At 43.8% G+C, this 24,705-nt stretch overlaps 2 protein-coding genes across 2 annotated transcripts; both read right to left on the bottom strand.

Moving 5' to 3' along the window:
- Positions 1–10,700: 10,700 nt before the first annotated feature.
- LOC308106738 (retinal cone rhodopsin-sensitive cGMP 3',5'-cyclic phosphodiesterase subunit gamma-like) lies at positions 10,701–13,415 on the bottom strand (the record flags this gene model as incomplete). Its single annotated transcript, XM_080458647.1, has 4 exons — positions 13,316–13,415; positions 12,153–12,264; positions 10,862–10,896; positions 10,701–10,777 (listed from the first exon to the last, which is right to left on the bottom strand). Exons 2-4 carry the CDS (start codon positions 12,260–12,262, stop codon positions 10,701–10,703), a joined length of 222 nt encoding a protein of 73 aa, XP_080314773.1. The 5' UTR covers positions 12,263–12,264; positions 13,316–13,415.
- A 4,160-nt stretch (positions 13,416–17,575) lies between these two features.
- LOC308106535 (ras association domain-containing protein 7-like) lies at positions 17,576–22,925 on the bottom strand. The gene is made up of 5 exons (XM_080458343.1): positions 22,845–22,925; positions 21,684–21,812; positions 20,833–21,567; positions 20,482–20,744; positions 17,576–18,419 (listed from the first exon to the last, which is right to left on the bottom strand). The coding sequence occupies exons 2-5, from the start codon at positions 21,784–21,786 to the stop codon at positions 18,264–18,266; spliced, it is 1,257 nt and encodes a 418-aa protein (XP_080314469.1). The 5' UTR covers positions 21,787–21,812; positions 22,845–22,925; the 3' UTR covers positions 17,576–18,263.
- Positions 22,926–24,705: the final 1,780 nt, after the last annotated feature.

The raw sequence follows: 24,705 nt of genomic DNA, 5'->3' as shown, positions 1-24,705 counted from the left end.
AGACGGGACCTTCTTTCTTCTTGCAGACTCTCTTCTGTGACCTCCTGCTTCCAGACCAGGCTTTTATAGACCTGCAGACCTGGAGCAGCACGAGGACCAGGTATTTTGGTGGAGGCTTACAGGTAAGCCCCATAAGTCACAGGTAATTAGAGGGTCTTTAATAGGCCAAAGAGCCCAGAGCCAAGAAGTGTCACACTCTTATTTCTTACATCATCATTTTCCAAAAGATGATATTCCTTCACTTTATTAGGCTGTCTATCTATCTATCTATCTATCTATCTATCTATCTATCTATCTATCTATCTATCTATCTATCTATCTATCTATCTATCTATCTATCTATCTGTCTGTCTGTCTGTCTGTCTGTCTGTCTGTCTGTCTGTCTATCTATCTATCTATCTATCTATCTATCTATCTATCTATCTATCTGTCTGTCTGTCTGTCTGTCTGTCTGTCTGTCTATCTATCTATCTATCTATCTATCTATCTATCTATCTATCTATCTATCTATCTATCTATCTATCTATCTATCTATCTATCTATCTATCTGTCTGTCTGTCTGTCTGTCTGTCTGTCTGTCTGTCTGTCTATCTATCTATCTATCTATCTATCTATCTATCTATCTATCTATCTATCTATCTATCTATCTATCTATCTATAAAAATGAAGAGACCAGTGTAAAACTATCAGTTTCTCAGATTGTACTACTTCTAGGTATGTGTTTGATTAAAATGTTTGTTTCATTCTATAAACTACTGACAACATTTCTCCTAAATTCTAAATAAAAATATTGTCATTTAGAGGATTTATTAGCAGAAAATGAGAAATGGTCAAAATAACAACAAATAAAAAAGCAATGTTATCAGACCTGAAATAATGTGAAGAAAACCAGATCCTATTGATTTAAAACAACACAATACTAATGTTTTCACCCAGGAAGAGTTCAGAAATACTTCTTTGGTGGAATCAGACTGATTTTGAATCCCAGCTGTCATGGTTCTTGTCATGCTCTCCACCAGTCTGTCATGTTCTTGTCATGCTCTCCACCAGGCTGTCATGTTCTTGTCATGCTCTCCACCAGTCTGTCATGTTCTTGTCATGCTCTCCACCAGTCTGTCATGGTTCTTGTCATGCTCTCCACCAGGCTGTCATGGTTCTTGTCATGCTCTCCACCAGGCTGTCATGTTCTTGTCATGCTCTCCACCAGTCTATCATGGTTCTTGTCATGCTCTCCACCAGGCTGTCATGTTCTTGTCATGCTCTCCACCAGGCTGTCATGTTCTTGTCATGCTCTCCACCAGTCTGTCATGTTCTTGTCATGCTCTCCACCAGTCTGTCATGTTCTTGTCATGCTCTCCACCAGTCTGTCATGGTTCTTGTCATGCTCTCCACCAGTCTGTCATGTTCTTGTCATGCTCTCCACCAGCTGTCATGTTCTTGTCATGCTCTCCACCAGTCTGTCATGTTCTTGTCATGCTCTCCACCAGTCTGTCATGTTCTTGTCATGCTCTCCACCAGGCTGTCATGGTTCTTGTCATGCTCTCCACCAGTCTGTCATGTTCTTGTCATGCTCTCCACCAGGCTGTCATGTTCTTGTCATGCTCTCCACCAGTCTGTCATGGTTCTTGTCATGCTCTCCACCAGCTGTCATGGTTCTTGAGGGACTTTCTTCCACTGCTGGTACAAGAATCCCAGTAGCTCAGCTTGTCTGATGGCTTGTGACCCTCCATCTTCCTCTTCATCACTTTGTTTCTCACGTGGCCTTTCTCTCTTTCCCTACTTGGTTTGTTGTTGTTGTTGTTGTTGTTGTTGTTGTTGTTGTTGTTGTTGTTCCCACATGTCAGAAATGTCTCTGTCTCTGTCTGTCTGTCTCTCTGTCTCTCTCTCTCTCTCTCTCTCTCTCTCTCTCTCTCTCTCTCTCTCTCTCTCTCTCTCTCTCTCTCTCTCTCTCTCTCTCTCTCTCTCCCTCACTCTCTCTCGCTCCTTCTCTCTCTCCCTCCATAACATTTTAGAGCATCTTCCTCATACAGCAGCAGCACAACAATCAGTTCTTTCCTCCACGACTGGTGAAGCAGCGACGGGGCTGTGATCAGACTGACTCTTCCAGATCAGCCCCACTGTGTGATGATGACTCGTCAAAACAAAGAGGTCAGGGGTCCCTGCAGGACGAAGGTGAGGAAGAGCAGGATTATGGGTAATAATCTCCTGCTGTGAAGCCGTGGGATCATGGGAGATTTAGTGAGGGGGGAACATGGTCTAAGTGGTGTCATTATGCAATGTTTAATGCTTCACCGAGACGACGACCACGTGAAGACAGAGCCGCTCTATTGATTTAAGAAACAACAAACAGTTCAAGTACAAAGTCTTGTGGAGGAAAACAATGTGAGAAATAAAGAAGGAACCTTTCTAAAGAACATGCTGGGAGCATCAACAAAGTAAAACATCCCAATCAAAGTGCAAGAGGAAGAATACAAAACAACACAGCAACAAAACCAGGAGCAGACGTGAAGCTGCTCAATGTACACAGAAGAAAACAGCAAATATAAATCCCTTCATAATATCATATAATAGCATTTAGCTGTATTTTTCCTCCTAGGAAGTAGCAGCTACTGCTTCTTCCCACACCGATTAAAGATTCTACTACAGCTACTAGAAAATAAGAAGGACACTTTAGTATTTATGCTGATCAACGATTCTTCTTACCAATTTAGTTTCACATTTTTAAATTCTTTTGAATTTTAAAATTATTTTCTCACATTAAATAATTCATGTTCCTGAAAAGAAATCCCAGTGTCTTGTATTATGAACAAATGTTTTGCATTTCAACACCACATAAATGTGTGTAAAGCAGGACTCTGGAGTTTCAGTCCTCAGACCCACCTCAGATCACCACCTATTAAAATCTAGTTATTCTAATCTTACATGTGATGTCCATCGCACTGTTCTGTAAAGCCTTTTAATTCAGTGTATTTTTAAAAGAAATGTCCATTTCATTGCAAGTAAGGGTTGCTTCATAATGAAAGTTTAGTTTAACACAAGGGAACCAACATTATAGAATACTGCAGGATTACTATTGCAATAACACATCATCAGTAGAGGAAAACTAACCTGTGTCACCACGGTCTAATCCCAGCAAGGTTTTTATTTTGATTAATTCAGAATCTGTATTTCAAATAAGTGTTAACAGATATCTAAACCTTAAAAATTAAACAAAAACATAAAACATTAGATTCAAAATATAGAATTAAAAAATTAACTTTTCTATATCACTATCATCTGTTTTTCAAAGAAACATGACCGACCCTGGAACATGAATAAACCCAGAGCAGTGCACTGGTCTCTGCCTCTTTGTTTATGACGGTATCATTGTCCACACACATGAGGATTCCATCCATCCATCCATCCATCCATCCATCCATCCATCCATCCATCCATCCATCCATCCATCCATCCATCCATCCATCCATCCTTCCATCCATCCATCCATCCATCCATCCATCCATCCATCCTTCCATCCATCCTTCCATCCATCCATCCATCCATCCATCCATCCATCCATCCATCCATCCATCCATCCATCCATTGTCCTCCTCTTATCTAGTCCAGGTCGTGGGGACAGCAGTCTCAGCAGGGATGTCCAGACGTCCCTCACCCCAGACACGTCCTCCAGCTCTTCCGGTGGGACCCCGAGGCGTTCCCAGGCCAACCGAAAGACACCGTCTCTCCAGCGTGTCCTAGGTCTGCCCCGAGGCCTCCTACCAGAGGGACATGCCCGGAACACCTCCCTAGGGAGGCGTCCGGGGGGCATCCCAAACAGATGCCCGAGCCTCAGCTGGCTCCTCTGGATGTGGAGGAGCAGCGGCTCTACCCCGAGCTCCTCCCTGGTGACTGAGCTCCTCACCCTATCTCTAAGGGGGCGCCCAGCCACCCTACGGAGGAAACTCATTTCAGCCGCTTGGATCCGGGACCTCCTTCTTTCGGTCATGATCCAAAGCTCATGACCATAGGTGAGGGGAGGAACGAAGATCGACCGGTAAATCGAGAGCCTCGCCTTTTGGCTTCGCTCCTTCTTCACCACGACGGACCGATACAGCGACCGCATAACTGCAGACGCTGCACCGATCCGCCTGTCGATCTCACGCTCCATCTTCCCCCCACTCCTGAACAAGACCCCGAGATATTTGAACTCCTCCACCTGGGACAAGGTCTCTCCACCCAGCTGAAGGGGGCAAGCCACCTTTTTCCGGTGGAGAACCATGGCCTCGGATATAGAGGTGCTGATCCTCATCCCAGTTGCGTCACACTCGGGGTATAAACCTTGGTTTGGGTGTTTGAAAGTGTGTTGAAGCAGTCCTCACTGTAGCTTCAGTAAATAGAAAAGTCTTTAGTAGAACCTTAACAGTAGAGCCTGTTTCAGCCTCCCTAACTGAAACTGGGATCTGGTTCCACATCAGAGGAACCTGAAAGCTGAAAGCTCTGCCTCCATTCTACTTTAGAAGACCTAGGAACCTCCAGTAAGCCAGCACTGTGAGAACCAAGAGTTCTTCTGGGGAGATCTGGGACCAGCAGTTCTTTAAGATCTGATGGAACCTGGTTGTTCAGAGCGTTCTAAGTTAGAAGGAGGATTTTAAATTCTCTTCTAGATTGAACAGGGAGCCAATGAAGCGAGGTTAGTATTGGAGTGAGCTGATCTCTGGTGCTGGTTCTGGTCACGACTCTGGCTGCAGCAATTTGAACCAGCAGTTATTGTTTCACCCTGATAATAGGGAGTTACAATAGTTACTCTGGAAGTAACTAATGATGGATTACTTTTTCAGCATCACTCTGAGTCAGCATGTTTCTAATGTTGGAAATATTACGGAGGTGAAAAAAGGCCGTCCTGCAGATTGTTTAATGTGGAGTTGAAGGATAAATCCTGGTCTGAAAGAACTCCCAGGTACCACGAAGTTTCCTCTGGTCAAAGTGCTCCTGAGTGTTTTTAGTGAAATGTACTGTTGAGAAACTTCTCATATATTGGAAGTACTGCTTGATTGTTCACACACTGTTCCTCCATAGTGACGGATCAATCCCCTCATCATTGCTGGCTCAGCACAAATCTCCTCTTTCTACAAAGTTCAGCTCCGTTTCATGAATGTAGAGCTGAATCATCTAGAATCTATGTACATTTCTCATCCTACTCTTCATTATATTTGAATATAACAATCTGATCTATGAATCTGATCTAAGAACAGCGGAAACAGCTGTGATCAACCCAGCGCTGTGAAAAAAAAAAAAAAAAACACCAGCCACAAAAAATAAGAAATGTGAACACGGCCTCGTGGCCCAAACGTCAGACGGGCCCACCAGGAATTGTCCTGGGCCTCCAGGTAAGCCACTCCAGGCCTGGGGTAAAGATACTAACTGACTTTTTCATGGTTGATTTCACAGATTGTCTTGTTGTATGAAGCCTTGAGTTACTAAGAACTGACCGAGGGACAGAAATGCGTTTGGGGTGATCTGCTTTACAGCATCTAATCTAATCTAATCTAGTCTAATCTAATCTAATCTAATCCAAACTAATCTAATCCCATCACTCAGCCTCAGCGTCTGGTTGTTCCTCTGTTTCAGCGCAGCAGCAGCAGCAGAAGGCACCAAGGCGGCTCCTACTGGCCAGTTCAAGAGCAAAGCTCCTGAAGCTGGACAGAAGTCCAGAGACGCCTCAGATCAATACAAACACCAGCTGATCAAAACAATCAATGCTCAATCTCACATGCCGTCTTACAAGACGGGACGTTACTGTATCGCCGCAGGTTTGGCAGCGACGTCCCGGGAATGGACGGTCTTGGAGGTACGACAGCTTAACCTTCATTCATATAATACAGAAGTAGATATTCTGGAGCCTCGTTATCTCTTGTCTCCTTCAGACGCTAACGTGGTCTGTCTGCAGGGGGCGACATGGAGCTCAGCCACCCCGCCCATCTAAAAAAAAAGAAAATCGGTTCGCAAAATCGCCTAATAACTACAACGTCGCCTAATAACTACAACGTCACCTAATAACTACAACGTCACCTAATAACCACAACGTCGCCTAATAACCAGAACAATCAGGGACTAGAAGCTCGGGTCGAGCTGCAGAAGCTAGAAGCAGGCGGAGCGGGGCCATAGACCTATAAAACTAGAGTGATACATAGTGGTGTATGTGTTAATGTGCAGGAGTCTTCTTCTAAATTTCTATGTGGTCTGTCTTCTTCTGCGTTTTTATTGTGTTTGGTGAGTCACAGCGCCCCTAAAGGCCTGGCATGTGTACTACATGCCCTGAAGCCTCGTGTTGAGCCGTGTTCATAGTGAGGTGTGGACGCTTTGTTGGGAGAAGGACAGGGAGAACAAAGATTGTTTTTTCATCGTTTTTTTCCCTCAGTTTACAACAACTAAAGAGAAAGAGAAGAATTTTGATTCAATAAGTGAGTTTTACAATAATTTACAACAAACCTTCTGCCAATAGTGCTTTTAGCTTCAGACATCTTAGTTAATCCAAAAATACACTGTTGAGTATCTTTGCAATAGTAATGTAAGTATTGGATCAGGAAAGTATCGGTATCGGCCGATACTCAATTCTGAAAAATCGGATCGGTATCGGGGGCATAAAGTGTGATCGGGACGTCCCCAGTTTCCATGGTTTTGATGGTTTGGATGGTTGATGGTTCTGAAGGTTGATGGGTCTGATGGTTGATGGTTTTGATGGTTCTGAGAGTTGATGGTTTGGATGGTTGATGGTTCTGATGGTTTCGGTCCCTGCTGGTGTCCGACTGCAGAGCTGCTCCTTCATCCACCTCCAGGGCTTCTGAACACAGGAATCCAGGCCTGCAGTGAAAGATCCAAGTCTCCTGTTTAATGGGTCTCATGCTGGCTCAGTTGAAGATGAAGATAAAGATGAAGATGAAGATGAAGATAAAGATGAAGATGATAGACCAACTAAAACCAGTGATAGTAGTTGAGTCACTGTGTTTGATGGCTGACTATTGAAGATGAGAATAGATGTGAATCGTGACGTTATTGACATCCAGTAAATTTCTATTTTTCAAAAAAAGAAAAAGTATTTTGTAAAGAAGCTGCTCTTAATAAACCCTAAAAACATGCAGCGTTCCTGAAAGAAGTACTTTTTGTCTTCAGAACAAACTCCTCCGATTAAAAACGCTCCTTCTACTGCTATACCAGAACGAGGAAAACGTGAAAACGTTACCTTGAAGAAAACAGGCAGACTTTTGGAGATAAAAGCTTTTTCTGTTACAGATTAATTGATATAATATTAATCAAACAATTGATGGTGAGATTTAAAAAGCTTCGCAGATTATGGATTAAAAGGACACCAGGAGCCTCAGACACACAATTTGTCTCCCTCATGACTCCATGATAAACCAAACGTCCCTGGACATGTCATCCAAAGCTGGTCAATAGTTTTTGCAAAAAGTTGGTATAACACACACACACACACACACACACACACACACACACACACACACACACACACACACACACACCAAGAAATAAATACATGCAAACAACACAATCTCTGCCCTAACTTTCATTGATGAAGGTGCTAAATACATTTCAGAAGAAAATGTGTGGCTCACATTTTTGTGATAATTGACACTGATACTTGTGATTAAAACAACTTTTCTGAGGCCCCGCCCACACGACAACGCCATTTCATGTCACCATGGTTTCCGATCCTTCACACGACGCGCCGTTTCAGGAGCATGAAAACTTATTTAAAAAGAAAAACTTGTTCCAAAGAGGAGGAATTAGAAAACGTTGCCTCAGCTTTGAGGTGTAGACAGACACATTAGCTAAAAACGATGATGTCATGGCCCCGCCTCTCGAACTATAACCCCGCCTCCCTCTCCGTGATGTCACTGAACAACACCAACATGGCGGAGTACCTGCTCCAGGTGGCGCTGCAGGAGCTGCTGATGCTTTCTTGAGGCCACATGATGGATTCGTCTTCTTCTCTGGTTTTGGTGTATTTCTGTGGCACAGTTACAGCGCCACCTACCAGCCTGGCAGATGTACAACATCGATGTTAGTCATTCTACGGGTTCCGTGTGGACGAGGACTGGGAACAGTGGTGAGAACATATGATTTTGTCTGGTGTGGACAGAACCTCTCAGGTGTTCCCAGCCGGTGGAACCAGAACTGTTGAGGTTCCCTGCAGACCAGGGGTCTACATTCTTTATGACTAAACCAGCTGCTTTGCAATTTTCTACCAAGTAAAATATGTCTGGAGCTCTGAAACATGTAAACTCTCTGAAATGAAGGAAAAACATCTTTAACAAACTAAAGTTTGGGTTGTGTCTTAACAATACCAGTGACTTATTAATTTTTCTTCTTTTCTTTTTCTCTTTCGTTTTTTCTTTTCTCCGTTTCTTTCTTCTTTTTCCCTTTTTATTGTTTTTCTTTGTTCTTTTCCCCCTCTTCTTTTCCTTTTTGTTTCTCCTGAAAAAAACCCTCTATAATAGCAATTTCAAATATTTATTTTAACAATTTCAACTAGATTTGATATATTGTGTTTTTTAAGCTATTTTATCCATTAAAAATAAATAAATAAATAAATAAATATATATATATATATATATATATATATATATATATATATATATATATATATATAAAATATATACAGTATATATATTTTTTGGCAATTGAAGATGTTTTATTTTATTTTGCTGAGACCATTCAAATAGAATAAAAAAGGAAGCAAACTGTGTATTTGCAAATCATATCCTTAAGTGCCAGGGAGCTGCTTCAGTGGGGCTCCAGAGCGGCAGGGTACAGACCTCTGCATGTCTTCTGCAGTAGGTGGGTTTGTTTCCCTCTCATAGTGATGAAGTCTGGTATTTCTATACCTGAATGGAGGATGTGCAGCAGCCAGAGCCAGAGAACCGTGTGTTCTGAAGCATCGTTTCATGTCGATTGAGTTTTCAAAGTCTGAGGAGCCAAAAAGCTTCACCTTGCAAATCTTTTCAAATGAAACTTCTCCCTCCTAACTCTGCCGGTCAACCCATGAAGTGGTGAATGAATCAGCCTGGACAGTGGAGTCATGAACATTGTACGATTCCTCCGTGGCGGTGAACGAAGCTCAGAAATAACACTTTCACAGTCTGAGCACCGTCACCCAGATCACATTGACCCATTAAGAACCTTCCTGCAGGTGGAGAGCCCACAGGAAGGTGGAGAGCCCACAGGAAGGTGGAGAGCCCACAGGAAGGTGGAGAGCCCACAGGAAGGTGGAGAGCCCACAGGAAGGTGGAGAGCCCATAGGAAGGTGGTGCCCGGTGTGGGACATGAACTCTCTACCTTGAGACTGAGAGTCTCATGCTCTACCTACTGGGCCAGCCGGGGGCAGATAATCACTAATAGCTGTTTTATTTAGAGCAAGGTTTTATTTTATACATCAATAGAATATTGAGTAGTTTAACCATCCTCATGAAGCCCCACGGTGTAATCCAGTTGGTTATAAACTCTGAAACTGAAAAACAGACTCGACTTACATTAAACCGCTTCCCAGTATCATATCAAATATTGCAAACAGAATTTTTCCCAAAGGGATTTCTTAACTCCATTTGGTGCCATTCAGGAAAAAATAAGCAGATGACTTAATAAATAATAATAAAAAACTCTTGAAGTTGTTTCGGTGCAGCGTTACTCGCGAGATAGTTCTCAAAGCGTTAAGGAAAATATGTGCTTTGTATCCCTGAAATCAATCGCTGCTTGAATGTCAAGTTATGCAAAAATGTACTAAACACGACTGAATAGAACTCATACTAAGGTCAACAAATCTTTATAATAGTTTGAAGAGATTAAGGCAAACCTCTGCACAGATTTCCTTCGATTAAAACAGAAAGTTCACAGTTTGATTGTAGATTGACTGAAGTGACTGGAGGCGTCTTCATGTCTTTACTTTCTGTTAAAAATATCACAGAATCTGGATTCCTTTTTATTTATTGATGGGGGGGGGGGGGGGTCTCTCACTTTTAACTGAGTGGGTGATTTCTGTTTTAATGTTCCACATTATTTACAAAATCTACGTGTTGGATTTGAGCTGAAGACGTAAAGAAAGAAAGAAAAATGTGAAAATGTGAAGAAATGATCAAAATGAAGTCGAGAAAACTTTTACTAAATTTATTTTATTGCACAGAAACAAACTCAGCTCTACTTGATAAAATGATAGAATGATAGAAAGAATGATAGATAGATAGATAGATAGATAGATAGATAGATAGATAGATAGATAGATAGATAGATAGATAGATAGATAGATAGATAGATAGATAGATAGATAGATAGATAGATAGATAGATAGATAGATGACAGTATTTACAACATGTGGACTCTGGCCATCAGTCCCACCAGTGAAACCCGAGCGGCGGTACAGTGAGACACACTCTTACTCAGTTGCTGGGCTACACGGGTCAACGAGGCCGCCACACTGGAAATCTACGTTTGTTCAAAGCTCAGAGAATTCTTCCAGGTGGGAAAGGCCCAGGAGTTATTCTCGGGGGCTGCAGTCCAAGAGCTTCTTCGTCCAGGAGCGAAGGGTTGAAGACACTGGACTCCCCTCCACTCCTCAGTGGTTCTCCAGGCTGGAAGTGGGAGGAACTAAACGGGGAACGCTGCTGGAGAGCAGCCACCAGGAATAAAGCGCTTCCTCTCAGCATGGCGGTCTAGGCGATGCCGAACTGGGCCAGGTCGCTCAGCTCCATGTCCCCGAACGCCTCCCAGGGGCAGACGATGGCTGCGTCTGCAGGGCGAGAGCCGGCGGTTAACGTTCTCTGCCTCCAATAATGCCTCCTAGTTATTTCTTTCAGGTTGGACTCATATTTACCTCCAAGGCCGTCCATCCCGGGAAGCTCATCAAATCTGACCAAGAGACAGAGAGAAGTTAAGACCCTGTTGTGACTCAGACTGAGGCCCCGCCCACACCATGTTTCATGTAACCGCATTGTTTTTGGCCGATCATCCACACAGCACTGTGTTTTTGAAAACAGGTTCCAGAGTGGAGAACTGTGAAAACGCCGCCTCGGCTTTGAGGTGTGGACGCACAAGTCACACATCTGCAGAAAACGAAGACGTCATGGCCCCCGCCTCTCGACCCATAACCCCGCCTCCCTCTCCGTGACCTCACTGAACAACACCAGCATGGCGGACTACCTGCTGCAGGTGGAGCTGCACGAGCTGCGGATGCTCGTCACCCTAACAACGCGATACATTAGATTTCTCAAATATGAGGATTTTTGCATGCTCTGACTTCGTCTCCATTTCTGCTGTATTTCTGTGGTGGAGCTACAGCGCCACCTAAAGGCCTGGCAGATGTACTATGTCGTTTTGAGCCGTGTTCATAGTAACCTGCGGACGAATGGATTTGGCTGGTGAGGACGGGGCCCAGGCCACGTTTCCACGTTCCAGGGTATTTACAAAACGGTGATATTTCTCTGTTTCTTGCTTTTACACACAAACCGGCTACGAGTCTCGACAAACCATGATTCCTGAAAACTAGATTTAGGAAATCTCTGTGTCTCTGTTTGCATCTAAAGAGGGGAGGCGGAGCTTTAGGTCACAATTCATAATGATGTTTTTTCCAGGCTATCATGGCTTCATGCTTCTCATTACACTGCCCCCTACAGGTCTGGCTGCTCATAGCAGCTCGGATCCAGGTGGATATGTGGGTCCGTGTCAATGAAGTTTTTTTTGTAAACGTAGAGGGGAAATATTTGTTTTTGGACCTGGGACGTGTAAACAAGGCCTCAGTGTTTCCCCACGTTTTCCCAGCAGACCAACAGTGTGGAGGCTGAGCCTTAGATTTTCTTCTTTCTTCTCTATAAAAATCCTCTGAATTCCTCTATTTGTTGCCGTGTTTTGGTGAGTGAAGGCAGTTCTAATGGTAATCCACAGCAATCGCATTTGGACGTGGCTTCAGTAACCTCGGTTAATTAACAGTCAGTTGTTGGTTTGTCTTTAAGTCGGAGCGACGCAAGAAGACAATCAGCAGGCCCTCTTCATAATACCAGTAAAGCAGTTGTCTTACTCAGACTTTCGTTTGATTTGTTTTTCATCATTGACCTCAGGCTGGAAGGTCAGCTGTCCTGCAGTGTTCTTGCAGTGGTTTCCTGACTCACCCCTTCTGTCCGGCTTTAGGAGCCTTGCTCTTGAACTGCCTGCTCTCCTTCTGTTTGAACTTAGGGGGCGCCGCCTTGTTGCCTCCAGGAGCTGCAGCTGCTGATTCCATTTCTGCAAACATATGTAATCATGTTATGTCATTTGTCGTCCTCATGGAGTCTCTTACCGCCTCCATGCTCATATAATCTCCTTTACCCTAATCCCAATTACCTCCAAGCTTGTGCTGTGTCAGGATTTGGCGATTATGTCTAACTGAGGCGAAGTGACACCGGGAACGTTGTTCAATCGTATATGAGCAGATGAAAGTGGGGAATGTTTTAAACCCACCTGGTGCAGTGATCAATAAATGTTTCAGTGCTGTTTTCAAAAAAATATATTTTTCTGTGTCAACCATTTCACTTTGTTTTCTGCATCCTCTGTTTGTGTTTTTGCTCTTGCAAATGACCTAATAGTATTATGTATGTATGTAAACAGCGTGTGGTGGGGGTGGGGTGGGGTGGGTGGGGGGGGGGGGGGGGGGGGGGTGTCTACACTAATGTTAATGCAACAATTTTAAATTGGTCTTTCTCTTTTTGCAACTGGCAGCTTGGTGCATTTCAACACAAACATCACTGTAAAGTGAAATAAAAAGAAGTTGAAAGAATTCTAGGTGACATTTAGAACTCAAGTAATTAAGAACAGGCTCGATAAATCATTGAATAAGATTAGATCAATTGATTATCCTATTTCTTGCATGTTAAAAACTGAGGTGAGATTTTGAGGCAAAACCCCTTTATGCTGATGATACCATCATTTATTACTTTGGCCTTATTCACTCAGAAGAGATTTACAAGATGCAGGAGCTTCACAAAGCATCACACATTGAACTGCTGGGTTTTAAATTGGAACTCCATATTCAGAGAAGGAATTCTATGGTCCTTTTTAAATCTTTTTTGTTTGGACACCTGATGCTAAATGCATTGACGATCAAAACAAATTGTGGCTTCTATTTATGATTGCTTTATTTATGGTTATTTCATTGTGTTGATTCCTGCCTGTGATCAATTAAATTGAAGAATCATTCATGCATCCAGTCCCTCTTATTTACAAACACAAAAAACGAAAACAACAGATACACTTTATCGGCCTTGGTAGACGCTGAGCAGACGAAGGGAGAACGTACCTGTGTCGGTCTGGACGGTGGTTGAGGCGACGAAGAGGAGCTGAGCAGAGGAAGAAGAGCAAAACAAAGAGAGGATTCTCTTTCTTTCTGCACCTTCACTGTCTCTGTCTCTCCTCCTCACTCAGCCCTTTTATACCTGCCGCCCTCCAGCCGCTGTAAGCTGCTAATGGAGATGAGAGGCAGTATTTTATTTTCAGAGATAATCCGGCGACCCAGGGGGAACAGCACGTACCTGCGCTGAGTCAGAGGGTGTTTCAGTTCATGGAGCTCATGACTCAGGGAAAGTGTCTCTTCATGCAAGAGCGGCTTCATGAAGGCCGAGCGTCGGACCCGACAGGGTCACAAACACTGGCGAGGAATCGACGTGTTTATAATGAACCAAAATAATGAGCATTGAAAAAAGCAGACCATGTTGAAATGTGTGCCAAGTGATCTTTAGTTCTTCTCAAACTTATTATACTGATTCCATCAAACTGGATTGGATTAGATCAGATTAGGTGCATGTTAGATTTGGTTAGGTTAGATTAGATTAGATTACAAGCAATTAGATTACATCGCCATGAGCAAAGATCAGGACAGTGAAACGGTCCGTCACAACAAGGTTTCTGGTTCAAACCTGCAGGTCAACCAAGCCTTGGTGGGAAGTTTGCATGTTCCTTTTACGCATGTGTGTGTGTGTGTGTGTGTGTTTCGTTGGGCTTGTTGCTTTAGTTTGGAATGACCATAGTTTGAAAGCTGCACAGCTGCTGTCTTGATACTTCCTGTTGACTGGTCCCACTTCCTGTTCACTGAGCCCACTTCCTGTTGACTGGTCCCACTTCCTGTTGACTGGTCCCACTTCCTGTTCACTGAGCCCACTTCCTGTTGACTGAACCCACGAGCTCAGCAGTCGCTTCATGAGACAAGCACCACATTCGGTATGGACATTCCCCAGGGCTTACCTTTTAGAAAACACAGTTTGCTGTGCAACTTCATGGAGCCAGAAGTGAGTGCTGGGTCGGCAATAAGGACTAATGCAACCACTACATCTCGAGGCTGTGGCTGACTGCTGAAACAAAAGTACCCCCACTGGCGCTACACCACATGCAACACTACTACACATACGTATATACTGTACATACAACTTCTCAGTAGAAAGTACAAATTATTTAATACTTTTGTTATAAATAATAAAAGAAAAATCACAGCCATGTTGAATTTTTGGAACTTTTCCCAAAATGTATTCCCTGAGAAGTATTCAGGCCAATTTTGATGCTCGTCTCACCATTTGAATTATGATACAGAAAATTTGCACTGATCTGCTGAGCTACACTGTTTGTTTGAGTTTAACCTAAAACTGTTGTTCTAATGCCTCATTACCTCACTGCTCTTGAAGGCAACATGAACCTAGTGCCTTGGTAATAACATAGCATAGCATAGCATAGCATAGCATGGCATGGCATAACAGAACAGAACATAGCATAGCATAGCATAGCATCACATAGCATAGCATATCATAGCATAGCATAGCATAGCATAGCATCACATAACATAACATAGCATAGCATCACATAGCATAGCATAGCATGACATAACATAGCATAGCATAGCATAGCATCACATAAAATAACATAAAAGAGCCTAGCATAGCATAACATAGTATCGCATAGCATAGCATAGCAGAACAGAACAGAACAGAGCATAGCATAGCATAGCATAGCATAGCATAGCATAGCATAGCATAGCATAACAGCAGCCTGTGTCCTCTGCTATGATGCATTAGAGCTGTTTGAATGTTGGTAATTTATCACAGCTGATGAATGAGTTTCTTTCAAGAAGTCCAAACATCCAGATCATAGAGTCATCATCTTCCTCCAACTCACGATGTATCTTGATGATTTGTCACATGAATTCAACTCTGCACACTATTAGGACCGGACACACTGATGAAGGCAAAACTAGAAGCACTTCACTAAATAGTTACTTTTACTAAAAATACTTCATCCAGGACACTAAATGATCCCAAGTATGTTGTGTAACACAATGTGAAGGAGAACTGTGTGTCCATGTCTTTACTTAATCTTCTCAGTTTGCTCTCAGTCCTGTGTAGTACTGTGTGATTCCTGTGTAGTACTGTGTGATTCCTGTGTAGTACTGTGTGATTCCTGTGTAGTACTGTGTGATTCCTGTGTAGTCCTGTGTGATTCCTGTGTAGTACTGTGTGATTCCTGTGTAGTCCTGTGTAGTCCTGTGTGATTCCTGTGTAGTCCTGTGTGATTCCTGTGTAGTCCTGTGTAGTCCTGTGTAGTCCTGTGTAGTGCTGTGTGATTCCTGTGTAGTCCTGTGTAGTCCTGTGTAGTCCTGTGTAGTGCTGTGTGATTCCTGTGTAGTCCTGTGTAGTCCTGTGTAGTCCTGTGTAGTGCTGTGTGATTCCTGTGTAGTCCTGTGTAGTCCTGTGTAGTCCTGTGTAGTGCTGTGTGATTCCTGTGTAGTCCTGTGTAGTCCTGTGTAGTCCTGTGTAGTCCTGTGTAGTGCTGTGTGATTCCTGTGTAGTTTATCTCCTGAGGGTTTAATGAACCAATGACACATTTAATGAATGCATTTCTTTTATTTCTTTGTAGTAAAACTTTTATGTTTTTCCTTTATTTCTCTGTGAAATGCCCTGCATCTTCATGGTGCGTAAATAAACTTGCCCCAATTTGTCTTTTAATAATGAGGAACTAATTCTAATCATATTATTATAACTAAGTACTGATAGAATTGACTACTAATTGTAAGACATAGAGAATGATATAAACAGCCCAACATCTCATCAGAATCACCACTGGATCGAAATAAAACCTGGTGAGACGAGCGTCTCGGGTCATTAGAGGAACCGAACCGCCTGACGGACTAACCACACCGTAACACCGACTCGACTTGTTTAGATCGGATTAAAGCTGCAGAGCTGAACTACATGACGTAACCTGCAGTCCACTCACTCTATATTCCTTTTTATTCTCCAGCACAGTAACATGAAGTCAACAAATGTATAAACAGGAAGTCATTCAGTATTCATTAAGACAACAGGAAACCTCAAGGAAAAAGATTGTGAACATTTTGGAATCCTCTGTTAAAATCTTTGGATCCAGTTTGACTCTTTATGAGTTTGGATGTACATTAAACCAGTTTGTTTTTGTTAGATTATCTATTATCTATGAATGATATATCTTCTTGTTTCTGTGCACAAGAGGAATTGACTTTATCTATATATTGTTTATTGACATGACATGTGAGTGGGTTGGGCCCGGGTACTGGTTTTGGTCCAGACAATGGGGAATAACTTGCTTTTGTTACAAGTCAAGTCAGCTTTATTTATTTATTTATTTATTTATTTATACAAGTCATAGTTTTGTTACTTTTCACACGAATCTTTCTGATTAGTTTTCTCAGTTTCTACTTTCACAGTCAAAGAAAACTACTTTTGAACCACAATAAAAAATCAGACAAGAACTGGCTTTCAATCCAAATATAAATATTAATCAATACATTTCAGAGTAAAGTTGATCAAAATAACTTCATCAAAATGTTGATACTCTTTTCCTCCTGTTCGTACAACCAAGAGTCCTAATTGCTTCGTTTCAATGTATTAGTTTCATTCCCCTTTTAACCACTGTGAATTGTATGGAAGAGTTTTAGGGCCACTCAAGGAAAACATTAAATACTAAATAAAATGAAATTAAGAGGTTACATTTTGTTTTTATAAATAAATTTTAATAAATGTACTTTAATGACCAAATGTTCAGAGTAAGTTTGTGGCTGTTGTTCTTGTTTGTTGCTTGTTATATTAATATTAAACCTGAGATGGCCATATTGTAACTGGATCACAGTATCATTGAAACTTATGAAATTAAAGAAGAAACAAAGCAAAGTTCTGCAGGAAAAGCAATGACACGTCAGCTCATCCATGAAAAGCTCACAAGCGGACGGAACAACTTCAGCGCCCCCTGTTGGAAAACAGCCAATGCACTGGATGTATTGAACTGTACATGGGATTATTATGAGGGCTCGATTAGGGATGCAGAGAATAAACATGTAGGAGATGGAGGAGTTGTGGAAGCAATATTTTCCAGTAGACAAATCATCAGAATCCAAACCGACTGGACGCGAGTTGAAGCCCGAATGGGGCAGTGGCAGTGGCAGTGGCAGTGGCAGTGGCAGTGGCAGTGGCAGTGGCAGTGGCAGTGGTTCCTTCAGTTCAATTACAACGAAACTGGAAATCTCTTAAAACACAACATCAGTCCAGTCAAAAGGTAGTCTTTATTTTAAAGTGATCTTCCTCTCAGCTTTAGCTTATTACAAACACACATGCACAAAATGGACGGAGCTTAAGTACTGAAAACATGTTTTACTTTAATCCATGACCTGCTGAAGAGAGACCAAATCTCTGCAGAGTTTACATGTTGAAGACTCTTATTGTTCATATTTCCATCATTCTAATGTCGACTTCCAGCTTTTCTCATCCAGTTTTTTGGGGGAAACAAACTGTATTCTGACGTATTTGAATGACTTTTGACCATCTGTTTGCATCATGTGCTCTGAGATGATAGAAAAATAATCTCCAGATGAATGAATATAATAACACCAGCTGAGGTACACTTAAGGTGCCCCAATGGATTTATTCCATAATCCCTGCATTACGGAGGTACAGTTATTGTGTCCCAATGGATTTATTCCATAATCCCGGTGTTATGGAGGTACAGTTATGGTGTCCCAATGGATTTATTCCATAATCCCGGTGTTATGGAGGTACAGTTATGGTGTCCCAATGGATTTATTCCATAATCCTGGTGTTATGGAGGTACAGTTATGGTGTCCCAATGGATTTATTCCATAATCCCTGCATTACGGAGGTACAGTTATTGTGTCCCAATAGATTTATTCCATAATCCTGGTGTTATGGAGGTACAGTTATGGTGTCCCAATGGATTTATTCCATAATCCCAGTGTTATGGAGGTACAGTTTGTCGACTGGAGGTGGGTTGGTCTGGTCTGCGTTTGGAGTTATGCCGGTTTGCTGGATGAAGTGCTGCAGTTTGCAGTGTCTCAGCTCCTTGTTCAGCTCCTCAATGGTCTCAGATCTGTCCTAGAAGACACAAGCAACATGAAATTACCAGAACGTTTCGACGGAGTCACAAGACAACGGCTCAGCTGCTTATTCTCTGCAATTCAGCCATTACAATCACAGAAAGACATTTCTCTCTCATGTCTCTGCTCAGCTTCATCTGACATTCAATCTGAGGTTTAAGCCATGTATGTATGTATGTATGTATGTATGTATGTATGTATGTATGTATGTATGTATGTATGTATGTATGTATGTATGTATGTATGTATGTATGTATGTATGTATGGGTGGATGGATGGATGGATGGATGGATGGATGTATGGATGAATGGATGGATGGATGGATGGATGGATGGATGTAAGGATGTATGGATGTATGTATGTATGCATGGATGATGGATGGATGGATGGATGGATGAATGGATGGGCGGGTCGATGGATGGATGGATGGATGGATGGAAGGATGAAGGTTGGATGGATGGACGATGGATGGTTGGATGATGGATAGATGGGTGGGTGGATGGATGGATGGATGGATGGATGGATGGGTGGATGGATGAATGGATGATGAATGGGTGGATGGATGGATGAATGGATGGATGATGGATGGATAAAGTTCGGATTGATGGATGGATGGATGAAGGTTGGATGATGGGTGGGTGGATGGATGAATGGATATTGGATGGATGGATGGGTGGATTGATTGATAGATGGGTGGATGGATGAATGGATATTGGATGGATGGATGGGTGGATGGATGGATGGGTGGATGGATAGATGGATGGATAGATGGATGGATGGATAATGGATGGGTGGATAGATGGATGATGGATGGATGGGTGGATGGATGATGGATGGATGGGTGGATGGATGGATGGATGATGGATGGTGGAGGGATGGATAATGGATGGATGAAGGTTGGATGATGGATGGATAGATGGACGGATGATGGATGCATGTATGATGGATGGATGGATGATGGGTGGGTGGATGGATGGATAATGGATGGATAATGGATGATGGATGATGGATTGGTGGATGGATGGATAATGGACGGATAGATGGATGATGGATTGGTGGACGGATGTACGATGGATGGTTGGATGATGGATAGATGGGTGGGTGGATGGATGTATGGATGGGTGGATGGATGGATTGATGGATGATGGATGGATGATGGATGGATGTAGTTCGGATTGATGGATGATGGATGAAGGTTGGATGATGGGTGTATGTATGTTTGTATGATGGTTGGATGGATGGATGGATGGATGGATGGGTGGGTGGATGGATGCATGTATGATGGATGGATGGATGATGGGTGGGTGGATGGATGGATAATGGATGGATAATGGATGATGGATGATGGATTGGTGGATGGATGGATAATGGACGGATAGATGGATGATGGATTGGTGGACGGATGTACGATGGATCGATGGATGATGGATGGATGATGGATGGATGATGGATGGATGATGGATGGATGATGGATAGATGAAGTTCGGATTGATGGATGATGGATGAAGGTTGGATGATGGGTGTATGTATGTTTGTATGATGGTTGGATGGATGGATGGATGGATGGATGGATGATGGGTGGGTGGATGGATGGATAATGGATGGATAATGGATGATGGATGATGGATTGGTGGATGGATGGATAATGGACGGATAGATGGATGATGGATTGGTGGACGGATGTACGATGGATGGTTGGATGATGGATAGATGGGTGGGTGGATGGATGGATGGGTGGATGGATGGATGGATGGATGATGGATGGATGATGGATGATGGGTGTATGTATGTTTGTATGATGGTTGGATGGAAGGATGGATGGATGGGTGGGTGGATGGATGGATAATGGATGGATGATGCATGATGGATGATGGATGAAGTTATCTGTTTGTCCTACCCCCCCCCCCCCCCCCCGCCCCCCCCCCCCGATGGTTTGCATGTGAGGTTTATATCAGTTGTTTCCAGTCAGACTCTGATTCCTTCTTTGTTCCCATGCAGCCTCCAGGACCTGTGGAGTGTTTTGATTGGAGCCTGAGATGAAGGGCGAGTTATACCTTTACCCTTTCCTCTGCAGTGTGCAGCTCCGTCTGCGTCCCCCACAGCGCAGAGTCCAGCTCTTCTCCCAGCTGCAGGCGACGGAGGAGTTCCTGCTTCAGGGGCTTGAGGGTCTGGTCTGCCTGCTGGCCCGACGCCTCCGAGACCTGGTCCTGGACTCCAGTTTCTACTTCCTGTTGTAGATGTGCGGAGCGGGTCTGAAGCGCCCTGATCTCGTCACTGTGATCCTGGATCGATAAGTGGATCCGGTTCAGGCGTCTCTGCATGTCTGTGGATTAGAGTGAGAACATTTCCTGTTTCAGGGCTCGGAGACGATGATGCAGAGAAAAGGGATGGAAGATGATTCCGGCACCTACCCTGTTCTCGCTCCATCTCTCCTCGTAAATCCTGCTCCCAGTGGTCGCTGGTCATTAGCTCTGCCTCGTTGGCTCTGAACCGCCGCTCCAGCTCCTCCAGCTCCTCCGTCAGGTTCAGATCAGGAGAAGCAGAAGACGACGCCTGTCGCTCCCAAAACACTGTCTCTTTCTCCAGAGCGTCCAGCTGTGCCTCCAGGTCTTGTAGCCTCCTCTGCTGCTGGAGGAGGTTCCTGAAAGCCTCCTCCTTTGAGGCGCCGCCAGGATCCAAGAAACTCACAGGTGAAGCCCGCGGTTCAGGTGAAGCTCGAGGCGACGGAGACCAGCCCGCGTTCGCTTTAGTCCTTTTGGGAATGGTTGACGGCCCCAGATTGAAGGTGAAGGCCTTCTGAGGCTCGTTGCGTCTGAGGGGCTCTGGTTCTGCTGGTCTGGGCGGGGCCAGATGTTTCTGGCTGTTTCTGGATGCGGCGGTGGCGGTGGCGGCGGTGGCGGTGGCGGCGGTGGCGGCGGTGGCGGCGGCGGCGGCGGCGGCGGCGGCGGCGGCGGCGGCGGCGGCGGCGGCGGCGGCGGCGGCGTCTCGGTCCTGGCTGAGGCTGGGCCCGGTCCTCCTCAGGACTAACTGCACGTCTGCAGCCAGCTGCCCCAGCTGAGCCAGGAGCTGCAGAGGACAGTCCTCCGCTACCAGGTGCCTCTCGTTCCCCCGGAGCTTCAGGACCAGGATGTAACGGCCGGTCTGACCTGAGCACACGTTTTAGGAAACAAATACATCCAAACTCTGCGTGTGTTTCTAAATGAAGGTTTTCTTTCAGCCACGATGTTTAGTTCTCTATGAACCTTACTTGAGGGACACTTACCGATGGACTGGGCGAGAGCAATGACCACATCCTGACAGGAAGTGTGGATCGAAAGGCCAGAGACCACTCTGACCACGCCTTCGACCCACACCTTCAGCTCCATGTCTCCCCCTCAGCAGCAAGCCAGACCTCAAACACACAAGTCCTCAGTCAATATGAAAATCACTCAGTGCAGCAGTAACAGTAAGACCGCTGGAGGAGCTCCCACTTTACTCCTTCCACTGATTTGATGCTTTGAGGCATTAGCAGGGTTTTGCTATTGTAACTGGTCAGAGTGGGCGGAGTCAGTTCTGTCATTAATCCACAGCCAAGGCTGAAAAGGCAATAGAAACGGAAAACGTACAATAGATTTTCTCATCTGAATAGTGACGGTGCAAAGTAATGAAAGTGTCATCGAATCTCGTCTCAAACCATTTTCTAACTCTGGAACCGGTTTTAAAAAGAAATAAAGATGTTTTCTCGCTGCTAAAGCTCCGTGTGGATGATCAGACTGATGATCACATTTGGTGTTCAGCTTTTTAGAACAAGGCTGGCTCCATTCACTGTGTGTGTGTGTGTGTGTGTGTGTGTGTGTGTGTGTGTGTGTGTGTGTGTGTGTGTGTGTGTGTGTGTGTGTGTGTGTGTGTGTGTGTGTGTGTGTGTGTGTGTGTGTGTGTGTCCCGGAGGAGCAGGAATCCAGCAGAACACGTTGACATTCCTGAGACTTGGCTCCGCCCACACATATCTCCTCTCTGTTTACTAAATTCCTGCTCAGCCTCAGTTTCAGTGTCTCATCATTCAGGAGACAAACAAACTCCAAACACAACCAGACTTCTTCTCACTATATGGGCCCGTGAGGTTTTCCTCAGACTTTAAACTAGCATGTTAGGAACCACCTGGGCTGTGATCTTCTTTTGTTCTTGGTTATGATGCTACAGAGGTAGAATCGGTGCAGGTTCACTATAAAGGTTTATATTAAGGAGTGTTTCTTTTATTTTAATGACAAACTTCTTCTTGAACTCTGTTCCCAGACTCCACCAAGTTATTTGATTACTGACTTTCTGTGTACTGATCTCAAGTACTTCAATTATTACTACCTGATATGTAAACTCTGATCTTTGTGATGTGATATGTTCCTCTTATCTTAAGACGTAGCAGGAGTGACTCTGAGTTGAGACTCACCTTGTCGTTGAGCGCTGCTCCGTCGCCCGGCGGGCCTCGCTCCATGTGGCGGCGTGCGGCCGGTGGGCGGCTCGTTGCTGTGGGACCGACACCCAGCCAGGGAGGAGGAAGGCCAGGAGGTAGAGGAGGAGTGACGCTGAGGAATGCTGCCATTCTGGCTGCGCTGCTTGAAAAGAGACGTCACAGCAGGAGGTGACTGCCTGCATGTTTCCCTCCTGGCCACTCCTTCACAGAGCTCAGTGATGAAGCTTCCTGTGTCTCAGTGATGAAGCTTCCTCTGTCTCAGTGATGAAGCTTCCTGTGTCTCAGTGATGAAGCTTCCTGTGTCTCAGTGATGAAGCTTCCTGTGTCTCAGTGATGAAGCTTCCTGTGTCTCAGTGATGAAGCTTCCTGTGTCTCAGTGATGAAGCTTCCTGTGTCTCAGTGATGAAGCTCCTTGTGTCTCAGTGATGAAGCTTCCTCTGTCTCAGCAGACTCCTTCAGCTCGGTGATGAAGCTTCCTCTGTCTCAGTGATGAAGCTTCCTCTGTCTCAGCAGACTCCTTCACATCTCATTTTTCTTTTCTTTCTGAATGAAACAAAAAGTAGATTTCTGGAGGTGGTTCTCATACCGAGGTCTTCAACCTGCAGCTCGTCAGCCCCCCTGGAGAGGCTCCATGAAACTTCAACAGATTTATTCTCACAACATACAATTTGCTTTTAGACAAAGGTTTTATTGTTTTGGGGATTTCACATATAAACCAAAGAACTTGCTTTTATTTTTATTTTATTTGCATACCACAATGATTTTCAAAAATGGACTAATCTAGTTAGAAACTGAAAGTAAAGTAAGAGTTTGTTTGTTTTCAGGAAAAAGTAAGAAAAGGAAGATAAGGGGAAAAAAAGAAACAAAATAAAAAAAGCGGATAAAGAAAAAATAAAAGAAACAGGTGGAGTTAAAAGAAATAACCAAACAATCCATGAAAATAAATAAAATCCCTAATAAAATAATAAATCTATCTAAACTGTTCCTATGACTCTTTATAAACTAAGTCCTTCTTCGTATAGCAATTTGTTTAAGATGTTTATTTTCTTCATTTCAGAGAATTTACATATTTTGTGGCTCCAGACAAATTTTATTTGTTCATCAAACAAAAACGCTTCATCAGTTTGAACCGTTTTAACATTTCTTCATATTTAAGTTGGCTTGAAACGTCTGTTTTACTGCAGTTCTGAGCCATGGAATGTTTGGATCATTGTGTGTGTGTGTGTGTGTGTGTGTGTGTGTGTGTGTGTGTGTGTGTGTGTGTGTGTGTGTGTGTGTGTGTGTGTGTGTGTGTGTGTGTGTGTGTGTGTGTGTGTGTGTGTGTGTGTGTGGCTCCCTTGTTAGAGTGTAGGTTGGATTCCCAGCATTCCTCCTAACACCTTTCACTAACTCCTTTAGGAAGCCTCCTAACACCTTTCCTTAACTCCTTTAGGAAGCCTCCTAACACCTTTCACTAACTCCTTTAGGAAGCCTCCTAACACCTTTCACTAACTCCTTTAGGAAGCCTCCTAACACCTTTCCTTAACTCCTTTAGGAAGCCTCCTAACACCTTTCACTAACTCCTTTAGGAAGCCTCCTAACACCTTTCACTAACTCCTTTAGGAAGCCTCCTAACACCTTTCCTTAACTCCTTTAGGAAGCCTCCTAACACCTTTCACTAACTCCTTTAGGAAGCCTCCTAACACCTTTCCTTAACTCCTTTAGGAAGCCTCCTAACACCTTTCCTTAACTCCTTTAGGAAGTCTCCTAACACCTTTCCTAGCTCCTTTAGGAAGCCTCCTACCACCTTTCACTAACTCCTTTAGGAAGCCTCCTAACACCTTTACTAACTCCTTTA

The sequence above is a fragment of the Lipophrys pholis genome (genome assembly GCF_963383615.2).
Source record: "Lipophrys pholis genome assembly, chromosome: 2".
In the NCBI taxonomy this organism is placed as follows: domain Eukaryota; kingdom Metazoa; phylum Chordata; class Actinopteri; order Blenniiformes; family Blenniidae; genus Lipophrys; species Lipophrys pholis.
The sequence above is the reverse complement of the archived record's forward strand: the minus strand, read 5'-3'. Positions and strand labels throughout refer to the sequence as shown.

Bases quoted from the DNA above. Each gene is read 5' to 3' on its own strand.
- LOC308106535 (XM_080458343.1), bottom strand. From the start codon at position 21,786: ATGGAGCTGAAGGTGTGGGTCGAAGGCGTGGTCAGAGTGGTCTCTGGC. The intron at 20,745-20,832 runs GTAGGTGCCGGA...TCTAATCCACAG, and splicing joins AGAGATGGAGCGAGAACAGG to ACATGCAGAGACGCCTGAAC. The intron at 18,420-20,481 runs GTAAAGGTATAA...TGTGTCTTCTAG, and splicing joins TGCACACTGCAGAGGAAAGG to GACAGATCTGAGACCATTGA.